The sequence below is a fragment of the Taudactylus pleione genome, unplaced genomic scaffold, assembly GCF_031769625.1.
Source record: "Taudactylus pleione unplaced genomic scaffold, aTauple2 ptg000092l, whole genome shotgun sequence".
NCBI lineage: Eukaryota > Metazoa > Chordata > Amphibia > Anura > Myobatrachidae > Taudactylus > Taudactylus pleione.
In genome coordinates this window covers 7,640,761-7,668,074 of record NW_028284494.1, presented here as the reverse complement: position 1 = coordinate 7,668,074, position 27,314 = coordinate 7,640,761, and the positions used below count along the sequence as shown (strand labels likewise).

General features: G+C 45.9%; 2 protein-coding genes across 2 annotated transcripts in view; both read left to right on the top strand.

Moving 5' to 3' along the window:
* Positions 1–7,100, top strand: part of LOC148527157 (granzyme A-like) — a 70,423-nt gene extending 63,323 nt beyond the window's left edge. Inside the window, exon 5 of the mRNA XM_088469417.1 lies at positions 6,889–7,100. Coding sequence (XP_088325543.1) covers positions 6,889–7,050 — 162 coding nt within the window. The 3' untranslated portion in view covers positions 7,051–7,100. The remainder of the gene's footprint in view (positions 1–6,888) is intronic.
* A 346-nt stretch (positions 7,101–7,446) lies between these two features.
* LOC148527156 (granzyme A-like) lies at positions 7,447–27,100 on the top strand. Its single transcript, XM_088469450.1, has 5 exons — positions 7,447–7,501; positions 8,565–8,709; positions 12,943–13,087; positions 23,013–23,279; positions 26,948–27,100. Exons 1-5 carry the CDS (start codon positions 7,447–7,449, stop codon positions 27,098–27,100), a joined length of 765 nt encoding a protein of 254 aa, XP_088325576.1.
* The last annotated feature ends 214 nt before the right edge of the window (positions 27,101–27,314 follow it).

The window sequence follows — 27,314 nt, the reverse complement described above, 5'->3', positions numbered from 1 at the left end:
CAAAGTACACTCCAGTCCAAACCCAAAAAAAAATTATTTTCTGTGTTTAGCCGCACGTATATATCAAATCGATATAACATAAATGGAGGACCAAACTTTCTCCGATAAAATAAAATAGAGAAAGATCAAGAACCACTTCCTCCTAGTGCTGAAGCTGCTGCCACTAGTCATGACATAGACGATAACATGCCATCAACGTCGTCTGCCAAGGCCGATGCCCAATGTCATAGTAGAGGGCACATACAATCCCAAATGGCAAAGTTCAGGAAAATGACCTTGAAAAAGACATTTAAATCAGCTGAAGAGAAACGTAAACTTGCCAATATGCCATTTACGACACGGAGTGGCAAGGAACGGCTAAGGTCGATCCCTAGTATGTTCATGACTAGTGGTTCAGCTTCACATGACGATGGAAGCACTCCTCCCACTAAAAAAATCAAAAGAGTTAAGCTGGCAAAAGCACAGCGAAGAACTGTGCTTTCTAAGAAGATATCACAAATCCCAAGGAGAGTCCAAGTGTGGTGGTGGTTGCGATGCCTGACCTTCCCAGCACTGGACGGGAAGAGGTGGCTCTTTTCACCATTTGCACGCCCCTTGCAAGTGCTGAAAGGAGCACCCACAGTCCACTTGCTGATATGCAAATTGAAGATGTCACTGTTGAAGTACAACAGGATGAGGATACTGGTGTAGCTGGCGCTGAGGAGGAAGTTGGCGAGGAGGATTCTGATGGTGATGTGGTTTGTTTAAATCAGGCTCCGGGGGAGACAGTTGTTGTCCGTGGGATGAAAAAGCCCATCACGGTCATGCCTGGGCAGAAGACCAAACATTCCACCTCTTTGGTCTGGCAATATTTCTATCCAAATCCAGACAACAACTGTCTTGCCATATGTACCATATGTAAAGGTGAAATAAGTAGGGGTAGGGACGTCAACCACCTAGGAACATCCTCCCTTATACGGCACCTGCAGCGCGTTCATAAAAAGTTACTGTCAAGTTCAGAAACTTTGGCTCAGACCGTAAGCAGTCCAGGGACACCTAAATCCCGTTGTCCTGTTGTATCCAAGCGCCTGCAAACCACACCGTCAACTCCCTCCTCGTCAATTTCCTCCTTAGTCAGGATCGGAAGTAGTCCTGCAGGCCATATCACTGGCATGACTGACTCTCCTATCCGGGATTCCTCCGGAGGATCCTGCATTGCTACGCCTACTGCTGCCGCTGCTGCTGTTGCTGCTGCTGGGAGTCGTTCATCATCCCAGAGAGGAAGTTAGGAACACCACTACTTTTACTAAACAATTGACCCTCCAACAGTCCTTAGCGAGGAGGATGAAGTACAACAGCAGTCATCCTGATGCAAAACGTATAACCTGAGGCCTTGACTGCTATGTTGGTGTTTAGACGTGCGTCCGGTATCCGCCATTAGTGCAGTGGGATTTAGACAATTGATGGAGGTAGTGTGTCCCCGGTTCCAAATCCCGTCTAGATTCCACTTCACTAGGCAGGCGATACCGAGACTGTACAGAAACGTCAGAAAAAGTGTCCTCAGTGTCCTGAAAAATGCCGTTGTACACAATGTCCACTTAACCACGGACATGTGGACAAGTGGAACAGGGCAGACTAAGGACTATATGACTGTGACAGCCCACTGGGTAGATGTATCACCTTACGCAGCAACAGCAGCAGCGTCACCAGTAGCAGCATCTCAGAAATGCCAGCTCGTTACAAGGCAGGCTACGCTGTGTATCACCGGTTTCAGTAAGAGGCACACCGCCGACAACCTCTTAGAGAAACTGAGGGAAATCATCGCCCAGTGGCTTACCCCACTTAGGACTCTCCTGGGGATTTGTGATATCTGACAACGCCACCAATATTGTGCGGGCATTACATCTGGGCAAATTCCAGCACGTCCCATGTTTTGCTCACACAATAAACTTGGTGGTGCAGAATTTTCTGAAAGCGACAGGGGCGTGCAGGAGACGCTTTGGGTGGCCCGAAAAATTTCTGGCCACTTTCGCCATTCAGCGACTGCGTGCCGAAGACTGGAGCGCCAGCAAACACTCTTGAACCTGCCCCGCCATCACCTGAAGCATGAGGTTGTGACGCGGTGGAACTCAACCCTCTATATGCTTCAGAGGATGGAGGAGCAGCAAAAGGCCATACAAGCCTATACATCCACCTATGACATAGGCAAAGGAGGGGGTATGGCACCTGACTCAAGCGCAGTGGAGAATGATTTCCGTGTTGTGCAAGGTTCTCCAGCCCTTCGAACTTGCCACACGTGAAGTCAGTTCAGACACAGCCAGCTTGAGTCAGGTCATTCCCCTCATCAGGCTTTTGCAGAAGCAGCTGGAGAAAGTGAAGGAGGAGCTAAGACGGAGCGATTCCGCTCGGCATGTGGGACTTGTGGATGAAGCCCTTCATTCGCTTTGCCAGGATTCCAGGGTGGTCAATCTGTTGAAATCAGACCACTACATTTTGGCCACCGTGCTTGATCCTAGGTTTAAAGCCTATGTGGTGTCTCTCTTTCCGGCCGACACAAGCCTGCAGAGGTGCAAAGACCTGCTGGTGAACACACTGTCAGCTGAAGCGGAACGTGACACGTCAACGGCTCCTTCTTCATTTTCTCCCGCAACTGGGGCTGCCAGGAAAAAACTTAGGTATCCTAAGCAACCCGCTGGCGGTGATGCAGGGCAGGCAGGACCCAAGTTTGGACATCTGGTCCGGACTGAAGGACCTGGCAACAATTTCTGACATGTCTACTGTCACTGCATATGATACTGTCACCATTGACAGAATGGTGGAGGATTACATCGGTGACAGCATCCAAGTAGGCATGTCAGACAGTCCATACCTGTACTGGCAGGAAAAAGAGGCAATTTGGAGGCCCCTGTACAAGCTGGCTCTATTTTACCTGAGTTGCCCCCCCTCCAGTGTGTACTCCGAAAGAGTGTTTAGTGCAGCCGGGAACCTTGTCAGCGAAAGGCGTAGGAGGTTGCTTCCACAGAATGTGGAGAAGATGATGTTCATCAAAATGAATTATCAGCTCTTCCAGGAGACCAGCCTCCAGAAGGTACAGAGGGACCTGTGGTGGTGGATTCAAGTGGGGACGAGTTAATACTTTTGTGAGGATGAGGATGTACACACTGAAGAGGGTGAGGAATCGGTGGATGAGGAGGATGAGGATGACATCTTGCCTCCGTAGAGCCAGTTTGTGCAGGGACACATTAATTGCCAGCTTGTTTTGTGGGGGCCCAAACGAACCAATCATTTCAGCCACAGTTGTGTGGCAGACCCTGGCGCTGAAATGATTGATTTGTTAAAGTGTGCATGTCCTGTTTATACAACATAAGGGTGGGTGGGAGGGCCCAAGGACAATTCCATCTTGCACTTCTTTTTTTTCTTTGCATTATGTACAGTTTGGGGCCTAGTTTTTCTAACTGCCATCCTGTCTGCCACTGCAGTGTCACTCCTAGATGGGTCACGTGTTTGTGCGCCCACTCGTGTCGCTTAGCATAGTCATCCAGCTACCTCGGTGCAACCTTTTGGACATGAAAACACTATTGTGAGGTGTGAGGTGTTCAGAATAGACTGGAAATGAGTGGAAATTAAGGTTATTGAGGTTAATAATAGCATAGGAGCAGAGAAACCAACAAATTCTGTGATTTTAGCTGTTTTTATGCTTTTTAAAAAAAAAATACAGATCCAAAACACAAAACCCAGAACCCAAAACACGGAAGGGTGGTTTTGGCAAAACCAATCCAGATCCAAAACACGAAGAAAGATCCAGATCCAAAACCAAAACACAAAACACGAAAAGTGGCGGTGCACACCCCTACTGTGTACCAATAGTCATGTCACTGTGTACCAATAGTCATGTCACTGTGTACCAATAGTCATGTCACTGTGTACCAATAGTCATGTCACTGTGGGCCTGATTCCGCAAGGAACACTAATGAGAGAATGCACGCACTGAGCCGATGTTTTCTCACTGCGCATGTGTATGCATCGCACAGCGCAGGCGTGACATAGCCTGTGCGATCGGGTAAGCGTACATAGACCACACGCAGCGAGTACGCAGACCCCTTCCGATAATGTTTGACAGGAAGTGCCATTTGTGGGTGGTGACAGGGGATGGTCGGGCAAACACAGGTATGCCTGTACGCTTGGACACCGTTTCAGGGGCATGCATAATTAATTAACCAGTGCGGCGACGTACGCTGTGATGAGATTCCGTGCACACAGGAAGTTGCCAAGATCCTGAGCGAGGTCTGGTCACCATTATTATGCAAATGTGGTCGATGGTTCTCAATGTTACCGATGTTTATGCTAGATTGCGTACTCATCAGGCTGTGAGTAAAGGGAGATGGTCGGCCTAATATGAGGCTGGGTGTCTGCATCTTGTGCTGCTGCAGTCTCCATGCATATGGATTCATTAGCATATACTTGCAGCAAATGGGTGCGTGCGTCTGCTAGCGTGCTTTCCTTGCTGGACTAGGCCCTGTGTACCAAATGTCATATTACTGTGTACCAATATGACTGTGTACCAATAGTCATGTCACTGTGTACCAATAATCATGTCACCATGTACCAAAAGTCATGTCACAATGTACCAATTTTCATGTCACTGTGAACCAATATGACTATGTACCAATAGTAATGTCACTGTGTCCCAATAGTCGTGTCTCTGTGTAATAAAAGTCATGTCACTGTGTACCAATAGTCGTGTCACTGTGTACCAGTAGTTATGTCACTGTGTACCAATAGTCATATCAATGTGTACCAATGGTCATGTCACTGTGTACCAATAATCATGTCACCATGTACCAAAAGTCATGTCACAATGTACCAATTTTCATGTCACTGTGAACCAATATGACTTTGTCCCAATAGTAATGTCACTTTGTACCAATAGTCTTGTCACTGTGTACCAATAATCATGTCACCGTGTACCAAAAGTCCTGTCACTGTGTACCAATAGTCATGTCACTGTGTACCAATATGACTGTGTACCAATAGTCATGTCACTGTGTGCCAATATGACTGTGTACAATAGTCATGTCACTGTGTTGTCACTGTGTACCAATAGTCATGTCACTGTGTACCAGTAGTCATATCACTGTGTACCAATAGTCATGTCACTGTGCACCAATTTTCATGTCACTGTGCACCAATGGTCATGACACTGCGTACCAATAATCATGTCACCGTGTACCAATAGTCATGTCACTGGATACCAATATGGCTGTGTACCAATAGTAATGTCACTGTGTACCAATAGTCATGTCACTGTGTACTAATAGTCATGTCACAGTGTACCAATAGTCGTGTCACTGTGTACCAATATCATGTCACTGTGTACTAATAGTCATGTCACTGTGTACCAGTAGTCATGTCACTGTGTACCACTATTCATGTCACTGTGTACCAGTAATCATGTCACTGTGTACCAATAGTCATGTTACTGTGTACCAATTGTCATGTCACTGTGTACCACTATTCATGTCACTGTGTATCAGTAATCATGTTACTGTGTACCAGTTATCATGTCACTGTGTACCAATAGTCATGCCAGTGTACCAATAGTTGTATCACTGTGTACCAGTAATCAAGTCACTGTGTACCAATAGTCATGTCACTGTGTGCCAATAGTCATGTCACCGTGTACCAATAATCATGTCACTGTGTACCAATAGTCATGTCACTGTGTACCAATAGTCATGTCACTGTGTACCAATAGTCATGTTACTGTGTACCAATTGTCATGTCACTGAGTACCAATAGTCATGTCACTGTGTACCAATAGTCATGTCACTTTGTGCCACTGTTCATGTCACTGTGTACCAGTAATCATGTTACTGTGTACCAGTAGTCATGTCACTGTGTACCAATAGGCATGTCACTGTGAACCACTATTCATGTCACTGTGTACCAGTAATCACGTTACTGTGTACCAATAGTCATGTTACTGTGTTCCAATTGTCATGTCACCTTACACCAATGGTCATGTCACCGTGTACCAATAGTCATGTCACTGTGTACCAATAGTCATGTCACTGAGTACCAATAGTCATGTCACTGTGTACCACTATTCATGTCACTGTGTACCAATAGTCATGTTACTGTGTACCAATTGTCATGTCACTGTGTACCACTATTCATGTCACTGTGTATCAGTAATCATGTTACTGTGTGCCAGTAATCATGTCACTGTGTACCAATAGTCATGCCAGTGTACCAATAGTTGTATCACCGTGTACCAATAATCATGTCACTGTGTACCACTATTCATGTCACTGTGTACCAATAGTCATGTTACTGTGTACCAATTGTCATGTCACTGAGTACCAATAGTCATGTCACTGTGTACCAATAGTCATGTCACTTTGTGCCACTATTCATGTCACTGTGTACCAGTAATCATGTTACTGTGTACCAGTAGTCATGTCACTGTGTACCAATAGGCATGTCACTGTGAACCACTATTCATGTCACTGTGTACCAGTAATCATGTTACTGTGTACCAATTGTCATGTTACTGTGTACCAATTGTCATGTCACCTTACACCAATGGTCATGTCACCATATACCAATAGTCATATCACTGCGTACCAATAGCCATGTTACTCTGTACCATTAGTCATGTCACCATATACCAATGGTCATGTCGCTGTGTACCAATATTCATGTCACTGTGTACCAATAGCCATAGTCGTGTCACTGTGTACCAATATTCATGTCACCGTGTAGCAATAGTCATGTTACTGTACACCAGTAGATATGTTACTGTGTATCAGTAGTTATGTCACTGTCAAATTATTTTTAATTCACTTTTAAACATCTTTTCATGGAAATGGGAGAAACTCTTATGAAATAATATTGTGTGTATTCTAGGGTGATTCTGGAGGACCATTAATCTGCAAGAACATGTTCAGGGGTATTGTTTCATTTGGTCCAATCCCATGCGGAAAAGCTGACTATCCAAGTGTCTACACATTCCTCACTCTTGACTACGTCAAATGGATTGAGAAAGAAACAAAGAGAAACAAGATTTAGCTCTTCTTCTATATGATTACATCATGTTTATCTCTTTCTATTATAGTAAAGCGTATCCAGCTATCTGTACCTAATGTCCAATCTGCTATTCACCTGCTACAAGAATAAATCTTTCATCTTCTTTGACTCATCACATGTTCCCTCCAATAAAGCATTACTAAAACCACACACTGGTGTCAAAAATGTATATTCTCCATTTGATTAAGTCTGTAAAGCATAATTGTAACACAGCAGATGTTCCCATCATGTGATCATACAGTCAGAGTGAAGAAAACATAAAAGTAACCTAATAATCTATAGCATTACACCAAAACCACATCTCAACAAGCCCTTTATTATAGCAAGTATACCACTACGCCATTCAGATCAGTTACAAGGGGCAGGCAACTGAGCAACATGAGCCTACTAAGGATTCCATTAGTTGTAGCAATAATGTTGCAGATCCAAAATTGTAAGTATCTCTATTACATCTATTGCTTCGGACATACTAGTGACATTAGTCATTGATTATATACATTATATACACTTAAAATCTGAAATACTATCTCAACAAATGATGTTGGTGCTCTGTTGAGTAGAATGTTATCCTCAGTGTATTTTGTGTTTCCTGAAATTACAAGAACTCAATTTAATCACTGAAAATAACAATGGTTCCAACTTCATTTTATGAAGCTATTAGTATTAGTAGTAGTATTAGTAGTAGTATTAGTATAGTAATAGTACTGCTATTACTTCTACTACTATTATACTTTTTATATCACCAGCATATTCAAGAATGTGTAAGAAAAGGAGGGATATATTGATCAAAAATAACAATACAAGGAATACTGGGCCTGATTCAGAGCCGGACGCTCTTTGAGAGCGCTCGTTCTGAATCAGGGCTTCCACTTTTTTTTTTAAGTCTGCCACCCACAGCTTTTGCGAATGGCCAGGTGATGGTCGCGACCATCGCGAACATCGGGGTTTGCGACGAGACCCTTGTGGTAGGGTCTCGCCCGTCGCAAGCCCCAGAGACCTTCCTGCTCTAACAGAGCAGGAAGCTCTCCACTGACATCACTAGTGATGTCAGTGGTGCCTCCCACAAACGGCAGGTGTTCCTTCGGGAATGCCTCCGTTTCTGTAGCCACCCTCCCTCCCCGCCTACAAAACGGGGCAAGCTGTTGATCAACATCGACAGCTGCCCCGTTTGTAGCAAACCCCGGAGCGAGAGAATTTCTCTCTCGCTCTGTGGCTTGCGCATGCATGCGGTGTGCTGCGTGCGTAAGCAGTACCCCACTATCGACCCGCTTGCGAGCGCTATGCACTCACGAGCGGGTCTGAATCAGGCCCACTGTACATTATATAAAGAAATAGAAGAAAGAGGGTTTTATTCACTTTACTATGCTTTCTAAATTTGTCAAAAGTCTCCCAGACACATTTACTGAATTGCTATATTGAAAACACATTATAAGCATTGAACAGGGTTACAATCCTCATTTTCATATTGATTTACAACAGAAATATGTGATTTCCAGGTGATACTGCAGAAATTATAGGAGGGAAGGAAGTGGTTCCTCACTCCAGGCCGTACATGGCTCTAGTGAGAACAGCTGGAAAAGCATTTTGTGGAGGAACACTGATCAAACCCAACTGGGTATTAACATCAGCTGATTGTATAGTGTGAGTAACATCTCAATTATTATACTGTATATGTGTGATCTGGATTCACTTACAATGGTCAACACGTGTATATGTCTCTGTGAGTTTGATGGAGAGAGAGAGATCAGTGTCTATTTTGGAAATGTATGTCTCTCGTCGTATATGGGTTGGGCCTATAATACGGCCTGATGCCGTTTGCAAGATACGAGTTTGCATAGTGTACAGTATACTGCATGAAATGGGTGTAAGCATTTGCGTCTATGCAGGCTTGCATGATAAAAGAGGAGCACTAATGTAGTTTTGGTATAGTAAGGAAGTGTGTATGCAAAATCGGCTCATGAAGACCTGTAGTAGAACCATACATACTGTATACACGTTAGTAGGAATTTGCACCAGCTACAGTACAGGCACAAATACACTGTGATGATGATAACTTGTCTTAAATCAAACGCATATGCTGCCAATGTAAGGACTAATGCATCTCATGTTGTGTACGGCTCTTCTCACAGGCAGACGTATATTATTTTTCCATGCTTATTTTAAGAATACTTTTTTATGTCCATTTTGCCAACAACTCTGCATTAGAGGTGCCGAGAGGGTGAGGCGCGGAACAAAATAGGCAGGTCTATCTGTGAGCCTGTCAGTGCACCATGGCATGGCCACACTGTGCCCGTTTCTGTACAATGGGCAGCTTCTGCACAAAGCCCCTACCAGGTGTAGCCACACACCCCTCACTTGAAGTGTAGACAGCTCAGCATATGTTTGAAAATGTGCTCTTTTCTAGAAAGATAGCGAAGCAGGAGTCTCAGAAGGGAGACCAGCCCCCCCCCCCCATCCCCTTAGCATCTGCATCCCTTCAATGCCGGACTGCCAACCATCGGGGCTTGCGACAAGACCCTTGTGGTAGGGTCTCATCTACCGCAAGCCCCAGTGAGCTTCCGGCTCTAATAGATCCAGAAGCTCACTACTGACATCACTCGTGATGGGAACGCCTCCATTTGGCCAGCCACCCCCCCCCCTGACCCGCCTACAAAACGGGGAGAGCTGTCGATCAGCATTTTGTTTGTAGTGAGCCTTGGAGCGAGAGACTTTCTCTCTCGCTCCAGGGCTTGCGCACGCGCAGTGCGCATGCGGCATGTGCGCACTGCCCGCCAATCGACCCGCTTGCGAGCGCATAGTGCTTGTGAGCGGGTCTGAATCAGGCCCTCAGTACAGTACATTTCTTTAAACAATGATTTTAAAAAAACCTGCCACAGCCACTCAATAAATGCCACCCTGGCCCTAGCCCATCCAGCTCCTGGTGGTTTAAACGTACAGATTCTTCATGTGACTGGCAGGGCTGCATATACTGTATGTCATAAACAAATATACAGCTCTGTGATGTCCTAAGGCTGCTGGCGGCTAATATATAGACTTATACAGAATAAAGGTAATCCTACAGCAAATCACTCATGTTTTGTATTCAGTAATCCATTAACCATTAATGAGCTGGAATATGCTGAGATAAGAGGTGTATAGTGTGTGGACAGCAGTTACAGGAACTGTGATAATGTTCCCCATTTGTACATTTAAAACAAAAATGGTGAAAATGTGCTGATATGAAACATCCTGAGTTAGAAGTGAGACTTTTCCTGTTACAGGTGTGAAAACACAAGATCAGATACCAGCAGTCAAACAAAAATAACACTTTTCTCTCAAAGCTCCTTAAAGAAAAATTAGCTGATGACCTTTTTACAATTATTCAGATGTATAAGCATATTGGCGTCTATGTACTTAGGCAAATATGGGGAAAAGACTAGTAGATTTTCCACTCTTACCTCCATACTTCCTTTGGGATGTAGTTAATACTGACAAGGAAATCCCGACAAGGGACTTAAGATAGGCGTCGAAATACTGACACCTATCTTAATCCCGACACCAGAACGCCAGCCCGAATGAGGTAAGTCCGGGGCGCCCTTAGCGTTAGCCGTGGGGGGAGGGTTAGGTTTAGGGAGCGTAACGGGGTTAGGGTTAGGTTTGGGGGTTTGGGGGGGTAGGGTTAGGCACCCCTAAGGGGGAGGGTTAGGATCAGGCATCCCTGGGGGGAGGTTAGGGCTAGGCACCCCCCCCCCGGGATGGTTAGGTTTAAGGTGCGACAATTCTGTTGGCTCTCATGATGATAGTGAGCTGTCCCCACATTACAGCAATGTTAGGATGAGAGGTGAATGTCCTCTGTAATAGTTTCCTCAGTGAGGATAAATTCCCTGCTGGTCCGGGCTGCAATGAAATTGGACTTTTGACTCCAGCACTTTCCTCAGATCTTAAGTCCCCAGAACATATGTTGGAATTATATTCAATTATTATAACTAATGGATTCAGTGACAGTATATCATCTGGAAAAGCTTAATACCATTGCTCTGGTGATCACCATGGAGCATGTTTTGCCTTAGACTTACATATCTAGGTTATATGTAGTATCTAACTTGGTCATTGATATCTGATTATCACTATGGGTCTGATTCAGCAAGGAACGCAGTTGCAAAGACTCACGCAATCGGTCAATTGTTGTGTTCTGCATATACATCGCAGTGCGCTTGCGCAAACTGACAATTGCAAACAAAATTGCAATTGCATACCCACAGCAGTGATTGACAGTAAGTGCCGTTGTGGTGGGTGGTGACGGGGGGGGGTGGTCAGGCGAACGCCGTTGCAGGGGCGTGCATAAATTAAGCAGCCATAGCACTGATAGCATGCGTGGATATTAGCAATTTCTGAATAAGGTCAGGGCTTGTGCAAGGGGATGTAGTTATGAGACCGGTTGCCGCATGGCGGCCGGTCTCAATCCCGATACTACAACCCTGCAGGGGATTTAATATAGGCATCGAAATGCCAACGTCTATGTTAATCCTGACGCCGGGCCCCCGACAGGACGCTGGACCGATCGTAGCGAATCAGGTCCAATGTAACAAATTTTAATTTTTTTGTTTGTCCTTGCGTTTGAAGTGTAACTTCCTAAGTGCCTTTGGCCCAAGAGTATAGAAAATGACAATTATTTCCCTCAAACTATGCTTTCGAGACCTGGTCAGAGATGTTCTTATTTCAACATGGTGGGATTCATAATGGGTTTCCAAGGCGGTTTTACCACGTTTACCAGTTTCCTTTGCCTTTGGGACAGCAGGGACACCAAGGGCAACTACAACAGAGAACACTGGCCACTGTGGACAGAGTTCTGTGTGGGGACGAATAACATCAAGTGGGAGCCATTTATGGATTCCTGGAAGGTGCTGATGCCGCCACTACACATTGAGTTGAGCCTCATGAAACAATTTGTTAGAGCTCTAGATAAAGATTTAGCAGCCTTCAAGTACTTCTTCCTTAAGCTATCTGAGGCAAAGGTCAAAGCCAGTATTTTTATGGGACCACAGATCAAGAAGATCCTGCAGTTCGCTCAGAAGGAGCTTGGACCAGCTTTATCGCGGTGGCTCGCAGCTTCCTGGGCAACCACAAGGCTGAAAACTATTCAGAGTTGGTTGAGACTTTGTTGAGGAACTTCGGCTCAAACTCCAGAAAGCACTCGCCTTGGTCCTCTGAGTACGCTCCCATGTTCTGCTTGAATTTCTCAAGATGAGCATCTAGAATATGGACTTTGAGGGACCTCATTGTGCCGAAGTTCCTCAACAAAGTCTCAACTAACTCTGAATAGTTTTCAGCCTTGTGGTTGCCCAGGAAGCTGCGAGCCACCGCGATAAAGCTGGTCCAAGCTCCTTCTGAGCGAACATCTTTGGGAATTCCTTGCACTGCAGGATCTTCTTGAGTACCCATGTTGAAGTCCTGACTATAGGGAGGTGTTTCAGCTGTGCTGGTATATTTCCTATATGCAGGTATTTGAATAGACAGTTACTATGTCTGATGTACATTGCTGTAATGCTCATGTTGTTAGGTTTTGACATCTATGCTGCAAAACATGGAACTTTGCATGTAAGGTACATATCTCATTATAAATAAATGTATTATGCAGTTTATTACAGTATGCTTTTGGGAAATTTTCATTCTTTATATTACTTTGGAAAATGAATATTGCATTTGCCAGTGCTTTGCATATGCTCTAACCTCATGTTCATTTAACTGTTTTGTATTATTTTAAAGTATTCACTTTGCAGCGCTAAGGCACCCAACGCTAACGTGGCTAACTTGTTCCCTATGATGTCACTACAGGCCTGGAAAGGAAATGTCTGTGCATACTGTATATTAGACAGTTTTCTTTTGTGTTTGTAGGGATAAGACAACTACTGTTGACCTCGGTGTTCACTCTATAAAGAATACCAAAAACAGCCAAAGACAGCATTTCACAGTTATACAAGCAATTCCACATCCAAAATGTAATAAAGAAAAACACATTAATAATCTCCTGCTTTTAAAGGTAAATTCCCAATTTATTATCTACTACATGGAATCATGTGTGCCTTTATAGAGCATATTTGGTTGTTTTTGTTTCATTTTCCAGGAAGATGTACATCAATTAATATTGTATGTTTGTTTATAGTGTACCAAAATGTGCCAAGTGCCGGACAGTAGGGAAAACAGGGTGTACATAAAGCATGACACAAGGACATACAAGGGGAGTGTTACGATCCAGTGCTTAGGGCAATATACAAGTGTATCGGGAGCAAATTCAACTGCAGACATCCAGTCTCTTAGTAATATAACAATGATAAACAGTTGTTGAAGCTCTAGCACCTTGGTGTGTCTACTTATGGTATCAGATGTTGTTCAGGAAGATTGCATATATGTGTATGGTGTGTGTTTATTGACATAGGAAGTGTAAATGATATACTCTTTCTTTATTAATGAGTGTCACAGTGTTTTGGTGTAGTTGTGAGGACCCCCTACATGGCCCAATTATGGTATGGGACCTGCTGCGGATATTTGGTAGCTTGAATTAACCGAACGAGCCACTAAGGGCTGTGTGCAGGGGTGTGGGTGCGGGTCCCATACACAATGCTGCACTTAGGTAAAGTCCACTTGCTTCCCAGTCATCTGGGGAGTTAAGTAGATTTCCTCCATACCACAGTCAGACTTTAATGTGGGACTGTATCATACTTGCCTACCCTCCAGGAACGGCCGGGAGGCTTCCAAAAATCAGGTGGCGCTCCAGGCCTACCAGAAAAGTGGGCAAGTCTCCCGGCTGGCCGCCACCTGCCCGCATACCCCTGCACCCCCACATACACACACCCGAAGCACAGGGGGGCAATGACGTGATTCGTGCTGAATCATGTTTTCGTAGCCCCGCCCTCTGCTTCACAATGCCGGCAATCTCTGCATTTTGCAGTGGTGACAGGGCCACGATGACATGATCGTGTGGTCATGCTCCACCCTCACTGCCGGGTAATGGCATATGGTCACGCCCCCATATGCCACATCACGCCCCCTGCTGTGGCGACCTAGATACCCGATCCAGGAAGGGGCAGCCAGAATGTCGGCAAGTGTGGTCTGTATGCGTTGATCTGTGCTGTACCGAAAACTCCCTAAAGGAGTAAACCTGACATAGGTTACAACATGCAGAGGATAGAGAGCACAGGGGGCCTAAATCAGCAAGGAACGCAAGGGAGAGAACGCACGCTTTTGGCTAATGTTTTTGCACTGCGCATGCGTATGCAGTGCCCTGTGCGTGTGCAATCTAGTCAGTGCAAAAGGGTTATGGTACACAGACTACACGCTGTGTGTTTGCAGACCCTTTTTAAATTGATTGACAGGAAGTGCCGTTTGTGGGTGGTGACGGGGGGTGGTCAAGGGAACGCAGGCGTTATAACGCCGTTATAGGGGCATGCATAATTAAGGCAGTGCGGTGACATATGCAGCCATACAGTAAGGTGTACACAGGAAGCGGCCATAATCCTGCGTCAGGTCAACCACTATTATGCTAATGGCTCCAATGGTTCTCGATGTTACCGATGTTTATGCTATCTTGCGTGCTGAGGCTGTAAGTAAAGGGAGATGGGCGGCTTAGTATGGGGCTGAGCGTCTGCATCTTGTGCTGCGGTCTCCGTGCGTATGCATTAATTAGTATATTCTCGCAGCCGATGGGTGCGTGCGTCTGCTAACGTGCGTTCAGGCCCTGTGACTCTCATAAGGAGTATTTCATTTACACCTGTTACATCTCCATCATCAATAAACACACGTCATACACATATATGCAATCAAACATTAAACAATATCTTAGACAAACAAACAAACAAATAGACACACAAAGGTGCTGCTAATACTAATACTGCTAATACTAATACTGCTAATACTAATGCTGCTAATACTAATGCTGCTAATACTAATACTGCTAATACTAATGCTGCTAATACTAATGCTGCTAATACTAATGCTGCTTATACTAATGCTGCTAATACTAATACTGCTAATACTAATGCTGCTAATACTAGTGCTGCTAATACTAATGCTGCTAATACTAATGCTGCTAATACTAATGCTGCTAATACTAATGCTGCTAATGCTAATGCTGCTAATGCTAATGCTGCTAATACTAATGCTGCTAATACTAATGCTGCTAATACTAATACTGCTAATGCTAATGCTGCTAAGAAATACATTGGTTTATTGCTTCTAACCCTTAACAACCTTGTATAGCTTACTTAACTTAAACTAATAAATAACGACACAGACAACAAGAGCTTGGCTAAAAAAGGTCACAGCTTTTATTTATAATGAATTAACCTAACCAGGGTGGCAAAGAGACGCTGCAGACTCAGTTCTAGCTTTTACTTTGCTCAAATACTCGGGGAACGACTGACACGTCCCCCCTCTAGACGCACTAACGCTGCGAGGGTCCCACTTCCCTCCTGGGCCAATCCGAGGCGCTTCCGTACCAAAAAGCGCCCGGGTCCCCCCGTGCGGAGCAGGACAAATTCGCCAGGTTCATCGAGGGCAAGTGCCCCCACAACGTATCTTACGCCACATAAAGCCACTGAGCTGCAGCGTACTCCCGCCAAAGCCAGACTCCAAAGGAAACTGGCCCGCCACCCAACACGACCTAGCCCAAAACAAGAATTCCTAAATAAAGAAACTGAATCCAAGTCATCAAGATGCCCTCAATCAGGATTGAAAAATACCGAGTTAAATCTCCAACTAAAAGCTATGACTCACAACCAAGCCACCCAGTGACTCCGCATGACAGTCTTCTGACACCTTCACCTTCTTCTTCGTCCTGTCTAATGCACCATGCTTATACACCACTCTCCAAGTCAAACTATGCACCAGCCAGATCATACATCCTCCCATTTGTCCGTAAGCCCAACAAAACCTCTCACCACGAACGATCATCCCGCACCTTTCTGCTGTCGCACATCGCTGCCCTGACGGGCAACCCTCCTAGTCAGGCACATCCTATTTAGTCACCGAGGACACAAGAAAACCAAGCACGAAAATCTACATCAAACCGCGCACATCATTCACAACCCAATTGTCAATGCTGCAATCCCAGTGAGCAACAAAGTTCCGTACCATGAGTATCGCACCAAACCCAAACCATCCCGACACAACTTTAAGAAAACACATAGCAACTAAATAGCAGGGATGCATAAGAGGGGAAACAAATAACCCGGGTGAAGGGGAAAAACTAAAAAACCTACCCGTGAACCAAATTGGGCCGGATCAAGGCTCCCGGGAGGAAAAATTAAAAAATCCCTTCACCACCCCCCAATTGTTGAATGCTAGTCGTTCAACGATTGGTTGGTAAACAACGTTTCAGGTTGTCGCCAGGTGCGCAACTCGTTCTAGTCGCAACTGAACATGTCTCATAGGCAGCCATTTGCACGCCCTAAACTCTGCAGGAAATGCCACCGCAATCGCTGCGCCAATTAGAAGAAATTAAGTACTAGAAACTGAAGCATAGAAACTGCCCCAATCAAAACTATGACCAAAAACCGCAGAAAACTAAAATGTAGTGCGTAGGATAAAATTGGCCTGTACACCACCCTCGTGCTCTAAGTGAACTGAAGAAATGCAGGGTAAGATTGGCATGTAAACTCTCCTTGCATTCACTAGCAGGACGCCCAACTGTAATGCACCGCGAGGCGTACCGGGCAAATGAACCTCTGTATGTTGAGAAAAAGAAACTATCCACCCCCACCTGTATGGTCTGAACTGCCCAATGAACTTGCAAAGCACCACTAATCTCCTGAAAGACAATATCTTAAACCAAATCCCTAACGAAACTAAACACTCCAAAATTGCCACTGGAAAGTTCAAATGTAAAAGCGAGGCCTAATATCCTCCTTGTAAACTCTCCTTGTGATCACTAGCAGGGCGCCACATCTGTAATGCACCGAAAGGCGTACCGGGCAAATGAACCTCTGTATGTTGAGAAAAAGAAACTATCCACCCCCACCTTTATGGTCTGAACTGCCCAATGAAAACTTGCAAAGCACCACTAATCCCTGAAAAACAATATCTTTAAACAAAAACCCCCACGAAATGAAACACTCCAAAATAGCAGTTGGAAAGTTCCAATGCAAAAGCGAAGCCTCACACCCGTCAGAAAGTCACCTGTCCGTAACCACAAGCAACGCATAAAAAAACGTACATCAAAAAACCGCCGGGAGACAACGCGAACGGGGAAACCATTCACCCAACATGTAATAACTGACTGGGTATGTACATGAATACCTTCAAGCCAACAATAGATGAGCTCCCCGGTGGCGCCGCCACCGCAGAGGCTTTGGAGCCACTCCGCTATGAATGGCTCCAAACAAAGAAGTAAAGGCAATATTGAAAAACTTACCCTCCGTAGATGGCTGGGCCTATAAGCTCGCCAAAATTGCCAGGCAGACGATTACCTCCTTGGTATCATTGGGACAAGAAAACGAAGCTCAACTTGTATGTAGAAATTATTATTATTATTATTACTACCAGTTATTTATATAGTGCACACATATTCTGCAGCGCTTTACGAGAAGATCTGGAAATTCACATCAGTAATATAATATTCTGAAACTAAACGTACAAAACTAAATGACAACGCAAACGCAAAAGGACCGAGTTTCGGTCATAGATGGCATGAACTGCACCCTATTGAGTAGATTAGAAAATAATTAAACCTCAGATGCACTAACCAGCAAATTTGGCCATGAAAATTGGGAACGGCTCCAACAGCAACAAATACTCGAAAAACCTGCATCGTAAAAAACCATGCTGAAAAATTTCCCTAAAACTGAAAAACCCAAAAAAAACCTGGCCAGCCAGCCTCATTGGTAAACAAATTGCAGCAAAAATTGCCGCTGAAGTACAAATTAGTTCACCGTCAAATTGAACAAGAAACTTGACCAACAACGAAATGCTTGTTCAAACTGTGTAAACCTATAAATCCGCCGCCTTTAAGCAAACAACTTACAAACCCCGTACATAATTATTATTTATTTATTTTATTTATTTATTTATTTATTTTTAAAATGTTTCCACTGAGGCTCAAAACCTTAAATGTCTAGTGTGATATGTGATCCATTTCCCACTACGCTACAAAAACCTACCAAACAACCATAACCGACAATCATGACTATCTCCTTCTCCAACCTACCAACAGGACACAAAACCTACAATCATATCACGCGCAACTGGAACACCCAAAACACGGAAAAAAGGTGACTGCCCCCAAGAGGAGGTCCAAACAGACGTCACTCCTTCCCGCACCCATGAAGAGAAATCAATACGGACGATGTGTTACACCGACCTGGTCAGTGCCGTCCTGAACATGCGAAAGTAAGAAAAATGGATTTCCCGAAATAGGTGCCGGAAACCGCACCGCCCGAAGGCAAACATTCACCTGAATACCACTTAAACCCCATGCATTGAAAAAGAATACATGGAGGAAAAACAAACACAGGAAGATATCAGACCAAGGTGGAAACCGAACCCACAATCTCTTCGCTGGGAGGGAGGAACGCTAACCACTGCACTACCTGTGCTACACAGCGAAAGACAGCCAAACAAAATGGTGACTGAGCCCAACTAGCTCCCTTGGAGTTAACCCCTGAGTCAGGAGGTAAACCCACCTATACCCATAGGCTATCCTTGGACAGGAGCCACCTCCGCAAATGCGGCATGAGGGCAAACGAGAGCCCAACCTACAACACATCGAGGATCATAACTGGCGAAAAATATGCCTTAATAAACCAGGATTACCCCGTTTCGAAGAGGTAATGCGGAGGCAGCCCCGTGACCAAGGAAAGTCGACGTTGCTGCGTGCCTATAAACAAATTGAAACACCCTTTGTACACAAAAGGCATAACCACCCTACCGTCATGGTTCCGCCCACCTTGGGCATAAAATCCCCCCATGCCAAATTTCTAAACTAGACAAACATGTAACCACAACACAGATGTATAATGAATCCACCCGTGTTTCGCCCTCTGTTCGAAAAATAGCCATGGCACAGAGGAGCCCCTTGTTTCCTAACCCCCAGGACTGCGTCATAAGCCTCCCTGTAATTACCACCTAAACCCCCTGTCTAACCTTTGCGCAACCCTCCTGTCAATCTAACGCGAGCGCGCCAGGCAAACATTAGAAGAAAAACAAAAACTGGAGTCATAACAAAATTTGTGACACAATCATACTCGCCATCACCCGGTGGACTCAGAACCTCCTCTACAATGCTTCTGCGAGGCGCCATCTTTGATGTTTTAATGCGGCGGAGCCGCCAGCTCGACCGCCATAACCAGCTTGACCGCCATGACCGTCTCAACACGCACAGGATCACTTGCCACCGCACTGGAACATTAGCCGCACGAACTACTGCATCATCTTGAGGTACCCACAGAGCCAGGCCGACCTGTAACTAAAGGAGAAAGGTGAGCAGGAGAAGAGGGTGCAAGACGAGGGGGGGGGGGGAGGACAGGGGTGTATGCAGGGAGGGTACATGTGACCAACAGAGGTGAGGATGGTGGATAAAGGGGAAGATGGGGGTACAGGAAGCAGATCCAAAGAAAAGATGAAGGGAGCCATAAGAGAAACAAATTATAAGGAGGCATGGATGAAGGTGTACAGAAGGATAGCCAGGGAAGGAGGGGCAGCAGATAATAATGACACATGAGGGGGGTACAGAAAGGAAAACAATGAATATGAGGCCGGGGGAGGGGGGGTGAGGGAGCTAAGAAAAAAAAAAAAAATTGAAAGGGGGGTGGGGGAGAGAGGGAAGAGGGCTAGTGGAGGTAGCAGGGGATAATAAAAAGGAGTGCAACTAAAGCTGCTGGCGCAGCAAGAAGAGGCAGAGGCTGTAGGCTAAATGTTGGGACTACAAAAATGGCCGCCACAGAAAAATGGCCGCCGAGCCTGCCGCATGGGCAAAGAAGATGGCTGGTGCTGGAAGGGAAATTTTAGGGGGGCGCTGGAAGGAAAATTTAAGGGGGGACCCCCCCCAGACCGAGGGGGATCTGTCGAGCGGGGGGGGGCGGGTAGGATGGTGCCGCTCTCGCGGCGGGGTGGCCGTGAACCGGCAGGAGGTGAGGGAGAGGTGGCCCCTGCCGGAGGGGTGAAAGGGGGGGGCTAAAGGGGGTGACCAGGAGCGCCCGTGGGAGACGCGGAAGAACAGCTGGTGCAGGGAGGCACCTGTGGTGCTGGGACTGGGCACCGGCGGGAGGCGCTGGAGCGTTCACCCCCGCCGGTGGTAAGGTGAAGCGGGCTGTAGGGCAGACGCCGGAGCGCCAGTGGATGGAGATGGAGCTCCCGGTGGCGCATAGAGGCGCTAGCGCCGCCGGGGACTGAGAACCGGCAGGAGGCGCGGGAGCGCTCACCCCCGCCGGAGAAGGAGGGGGGAGGGGGGGCTAGAGGGCAGACAACAGTGCACCAGCGGGAGGCGCGGAAGCGGGAGCTCCCACTGGCGCGGAATGACACATGCTGACTCGGGATGAGAAGGGGACCTGCAGCCATAAGGGGGACCAAACAAGTGGAGGTGGAAAGGGGGATGCCTGGTGCAGGTGAGCGGTGCTTGTGTGCTAATGAGCCCGGTTGGAGGGGGGGGGGGCAGGATGGCATGGCCGGGCTATGCATGGACAGGAAACAGAGGGGGGGGGGGGTTGCAGGCCAGCATATACAGGGTATGTAAGTAAAAGGATGAACCAGTGAGAAGATATGAAAAAGGGGGGGGGATGCAAGGTAATAACTGGGAATGAAAAGGTAGTAGGATTATACAGAAAAAGGGAAAACTACTCAGCCTGATAGTGTTTCAAAGATCCAGGAACCAAGAGGCTGTCCATGCTCACACAGCCCAATATATACTGATCATCTGACCACTCCTTCAAGCAATATCATTGGCTCACCCAACCAGCTGACCAGACAGCCTTATAATCTGCCCAGCAACAAGGCTGTCATCAACAGCCAAACAGCAAAAAACATAGTATTCTTAGTTATACTCACGCTTATCCTGCCTTCGTATACTATAATACTAATGCTGCTAATACTAATACTGCTAATACTAATGCTGCTAATACTAATACTGCTAATACTAATGCTGCTAATACTAATGCTGCTAATACTAATACTGCTAATACTAATACTGCTAATACTGAATTTAAAATCCACTAAATAGATTTTGAAAGAAAGTAAGAAGCCAATAAGTCTTTATAATCATATTTTCAGTTTATTACTAAAGGATACAATAAACTGTAAGTTACCTCCCTGGTTCTAACTTCTTATATTAATATGAGAGTTTCACTGCTCTGATGTACAATAGTCATGCTACAGTATGGACTGGCAGTAAGAGTAATAGTGGGGCCTATTCATCATACGTTAAAATGGCCCAGTAACCATGCAGAAACACTAGTTTCCACATATTTAAGTTACCGGGCCATTCATCATCAGGGGTCTGAGAAGGACCACCTCATATTCAGCAAAACCTGAAAACTGAAAGTTTTCGAGTTTCCCTGCGAGAACATGCGCCAATGTCAGATGGCGCTTGTTCTGTAGCCACGCTCCGAGCGGATCCCTCCGCCACCTGCTCACTGACTCTACGGCGGCTTTGCGCATGCCTCCTCTCTGACTTTCCCGCCACCTCCTCACTGACTCTCCGGCGGCTTTGCGCATGCCTCCTCTCTGACTTTCCAACAACTGCTCACTGACTCTCCGGCGGCTTTGCGCACGCCTCCTCTCTGACTTTCCGCCACCTCCTCACTGACTCTCCGGCGGCTTTGCGCATGCCTCCTCTCTGACTTTCCGCCACCTGCTCACTGACTCTCCGGCGGCTTTGCGCATGCGTGACCACAGAAGGCGGCCTTGGGGAAAGGAAAGTAACACAGCTACTTCTCTAACTGCGTAACTAATCATGGGGACAGCAGCTTTCCGGAGCAGCTATCCTATCCCCGTACCGGAGTGTATGCTGGGGGGCAGTAAGGAGGATACTAAAGTACCTCAGGCCCCTGATGATGAATAGGTCCCAGGAGTTACACTTGGGGGTATACAGTATTACCTAAGAATTATGTCTTGCTGAGATTTCATTTCCGTGCGAGTTTTCCCTGATTTTGCAACTTGGAGATTTACTTAAAGCAAACACGAGTGCAAAACACAATTCCTCACTGAAGTAGATGACAAAACACGCAAATAGAAGTCAATAGACCATGGAACCACACATGAGTACTTTTCATAGACAGAAATACAACTCATGTATTTACTAAGAATCATGTTAAAAACACAATAGAACATGGAGTAGAAGAAATGAATAGAAGTGCCTGTGAGCTGCGTGTTGTGCCGAGGTACTGCACAGATCAGTCTAATCGGTGCAGTGCTTCTGTGTGTAGTGTAAAGAAAGGGTTAAAGATTGGAATAAAAATCAGAGTGGTCCCCCACCCCACGAAAAAAAAGCATAACCAGCCCTGGTCCTCTGAGCCCGTTGTGGTACAGGAAAATCGGGGGGGGGAACTGGTGCGGTGTTCTCTCTATATTCCTATAACCAGAACTGGACTGAACCTGCAGAGGTGGTGTTGCCATTACAGGGAGACACAAAGTGTGGGGTCCCCCTGACAAAGCATTAAACAGCCCAAACTGGTCAGCCCAGGGCAATCCTCAGAAAGTGGGGACCCCAAATATAAAATGTCTAACTTTAATAATAATAATTGTAAATATCATATTAATACATAATTAATAATAATTGTAAATGTAATAATAATATGGAATTAATAATAATTGTTCAACCATTTTGTAGGTAGCAATAGATGAATGAAAGGGCGGTCTATGAATGATGGTATATTTTCACACTATATACCATTAAATTCAAGCCACCAATATCTCATGATTTGATAAGGCTTGTTGCGTTAGATTAAATACCTAATGTAAATTTGCTTTTCCTTTTACAGCTGTCGGCTAAAGCGAACTTAACGAAATCTGTGAAAACTGTTCTGTTTCCTGAGAAATGTACTGATGCTAAGCCCGGCAGTGTCTGTGATATAATCGGATGGGGGGGAAATGATAACAAAAAACCTGGCACGTCAGACAAGCTAATGGAGGCCAGAGTGACCGTCCTGGACAGGAAGGTATGTGCCGCACAGTGGAGGCCAACAGTGAGAATCACTAAGGACATGATGTGCACCAGCGGGAAAGAAGCAGCTAGGGGCTTTTGTAATGTGAGTATCAGATCAATACACTGTGAAATAAATGACCTTAGATAATCTGATGTCACTACCACCTTATCAATGAGAGAGAGAGGGAGAGAAACGGAAACAGAAAAAAAACAACTAGTGTAGTATGTTCCAGACGGAATCGGTATGATTCCGCCGGCTGAAATCCCGACAGCGGAAGGCTGGGTGGATCAGAATTCCGGCAGTGGTGGGTAAGTAGGCTAACCTAACCCTACCCCCCTAACCCTCCATTGGCGGTGCCTAACCCTAACCTCCCTAGGGGGTGCCTAACCCTAACCCCCCCGTAGTGGTGCCTAAACCTAACCCCCTTCCCCGCACCCTAAACCGAACCTTCCCGTGGGGGTGCCTAAACCTAACCTCTCCACAGTGGTGCCTAACCCTAACCCCCCTTTCCCCTAGCCTAACCCTAAACCTCCCGGGAGGTGCCTAACCCTAACCCGCCCCACAGAGGTGCCTAAACCTAACCCCCCCTTCTCCAGGGACTTTGCCGCTACATACCCATCCGGACAATCAGGATTCTGCTGCTTTGTGATGCCGGTGTCGGTACCCCATTTACTGTCGGGATATCGGTGTACCTCTACATGTAGAAAAAAAAGTACCATAGAGTAGTATTAGAAACAAAGATTATTTATTTTTACAATGATATAAAATGCCCATACATGGATAAAACAGTTAAAAAGCTTGTCTGAGATCTGGTTGTAGATTCTCTGGTCAAGAGGGGTCTCCTACCAATCAATAATCCCACATAATTATCCCCAGAACAGTGTCACTAGGAGCAGCAGCCCCAGGGTACATTTTATTTCTCAAGCAGCTTAATACCATTCCAAAGGCAGGGGCGGAATGGGAATTTAAAGTGGCCCTGGAAAAAACTGTGAAAGTGGCCCTATGTGCACACGCCTGGGGTGCGTGCCCATAAAAGTGGGTGTGGCATGGTGTCAAGGGGTGTGGCCTAATGTGAAATGCCATGTCCGCAAGCCACGCTCCCCGTCTCCCCAGTGGCATTATCCTGCGTCTTCCCAGCACCATCTTCCTGCCCTAGCACAGAATAGCCCCCTCCCCCACAGACATATCATCTCCCTTTAGCGCAAAATGATCTCCCCCTAGTATAGCAGATCCCCCTCCCCCACAGACAGATCATATCCCCCTAGTTCAGCAAATCCCCCTTCCCCCTTAGACAGATCATCATGTCCCTCTCCCTCTGACCCTCCCCCACCACAGACAGATCATCTCTAATAAGTACAGAATAACCCCCCCTTCAGATCATCATTAATCATTCCCCCCGAGTGCCCCCACCCCAGACATCCCCCCTGATACAGATGAGCAATATTTATAGTTCTCTCAGACCCCATCTTCCTATGATCAGCCCAGCCCCGACCTGTCATGTCACCTGACATGCAGTGCTGCTTCTGTAGGTCTCCCAGTCCCAGCCCCAAAGCAGCCAGCCCAGCCCCGTTGTCATTGGCATCGTTCTTCTCTGGCCGGGGATGATCTCATGAATTTTAATTTTAAATAAACCCCCAGCCCAGGTTTTCCTGCTGACCCTCTGGTGGCTAGCCTACCACTGCTACTACCAGGTACTGACTGCAGCCAGCCCAATTGTCTCCTCTCCACTCTGCCCCCTCCCCAGGCTGTGAGGTTAACTTCAGAGTCAGAGCCTGCCAGGCTGTGAAATTAAGCTCCACACTTTACAGCCTGGGGAGCGGAGAGTGGAGAGGAGACAATCGGGCTGACAGACTGCCTGTGCGGCCCCCTTGTCCCGCAATTTACCCGTCACGGTCACCCACGGTCCCGCGCCTGCTGGTGTGCCCTCGATGGCACTGCGGCATGTGACACAGATGGCATGCTGGGTGTGGCTTTAATAGCTTGGCTTCTTTTCTCGCGAGAGGCTTAGCCATGGGCAGGCACTGACAGGCAGCCTGGCTGCCTGTGTAACACTGTATTTTACATGAGCCGGGTGACGCGATTTGGGGGGCGGTGCCACAATTGAAAAGCGTCCCCACAACCAATCGGCCCACCGGGATTTAGACTGCAAAATATAACGGCCAATCCACCCCTGTTCAAAGGTAATTGGAGCACAAATCTATTATCAGGAATCAATACCTGTCTGAAATATACTACAATATTGTTGTTTATTTTGGTTTCTTTGGTTTCTTTTTTATATAAATTTTTTTTGTGGGGGGTTATGAAGGGGGGGAGGGTCATGCACCTGACAAGAAGATACTTCAGAAATAAAACCATCCAAATTTACTCAGTCATGTAGAGAGGGGATGTAGTTATGAGCAGCCGCCTGTCTCAAACCCCACAGTGTAGTCCCGGGAAGGGATTTAACACAGGCGTCGAAATACCGATGCCGGAACTCCAAGGACGCCAGACTGATCATCCTCTCTGCCGGGTAAGTATACACTCAGCCCGGGGATGTGGGGGATAGGTTTAGGGATCCCCGGGGGGGACTTAGGGTTAGGCACCCCCCCTCCCCCAGGGCAAGGTTAGGGTTAGGCTTGGGGAACGGGGGGTTAGGGTTAGGCACTAGAGTGGGAGGTTAGGGTTAGGGTGCGGGGAACTTATTATTGCAGCATTTTAAGTCCCTATAAATGTCCAGCCTGAAGGCAAATAACCCCTGAGGAAAGTCTGCATACAGACTACAATGTTTGGGGGCTTGATGGTGCCAGTCACAGCTAAATGTGTCATCATGGCCCTGCCCCCAGCTGCGCAATGACACAAATAGCGGCACTGCATAGTGGGTGTGGGGGCAGGTCTGCAATTACACAGTTCATGCCACGCCCCCTGCACCACCAACTTATACCTCACCTCAGGGATCTCAATGGGGAGGGACCATGTAAGCGTAGGTATGTGCTGACATAAAATCACTTACCTCTGTTTTTCCCAATCTCTTTAGTACTCAGAACCCTACATTTTTAATCAAATCTCAAAATGAAATTAATTGAATGCAGCCGCTACTGTATATGGATTTGAAAGTACAATTATTATTATTTCCTGAAAGTAACAGACTGAATAGGCAGCAGTTATGGTGACTTCTTCTCATTAAGGCCCCTATTCATCTTCGCCCGTTTGATATAACGCAGCTATGGAAGTAGCTGCGTTACTTTCCTGTCCCCCATTGCCGCATCTACACAAAGCCACCAGGGAGTCAGTGAGGAGCCGGCAGAGGGATCCCACTTTGCATCCCCAGAGCTTCTTCTCATAGGAAAATTGTTCTCGCAGGCTTGTTCTCGCAGGCAAACTCCGAAAACTTTCAGTTTTCAGAGTTTGCTGAATATTAGGTGGTCCTGTTCAGACCCCTGAAGATGACATGGTTAACAGGCCATTTTAGGTATGATGAATAAGCCCCATAGTGGCATATTTACCAGCATTGTGAATTTTGCCCTATCAAATAAAATTTCATATGACCACGTATCGTGGTAATACAAAATGATAAAAATATTACATTTATCCAATGTCTTCTGCCAAGATATGGGCGTCGATAAGAATTTAAGAACCAATACCGGCAAAGAGTTAGAAGCAATATTTATTTCTAGGTACGGATCCGGCAAGCCTCATTTGCATAAATATGCAATTTAACAGATGTGCCAAACTGTAAGCATTGGTAATATAATAAAATATATTAGTGATTAATAAGAATCTGTTCATTCCAGGGTGATGTTGGTGGGCCGCTAATTTGTGGAGGATTCCAAAAAGGTATCATTTCTTTTGGATCAATACTGTGTGGAACTCCCAATGGAGCAGATGTCTACACGCGTCTCACTAAAGAATATGTGAAATGGATTAATAAACAAATAAAGAAATAACTACAGATACAATACTATTTTCTTATTGCTATGCTGTCTTTATTGTGTTTTGTACTTGGAAAATAGGGAATGTGAAAATGTTCCGGATTTGATTTGTAAACTACTGTTGGTCATTTGGTGGCTCACATACTGAATACAATTCACATAATAACTGATGATTTTGCATGCATTATATGTAACTTAGAAATATATTGTACTAGCTGTTTATGGAACT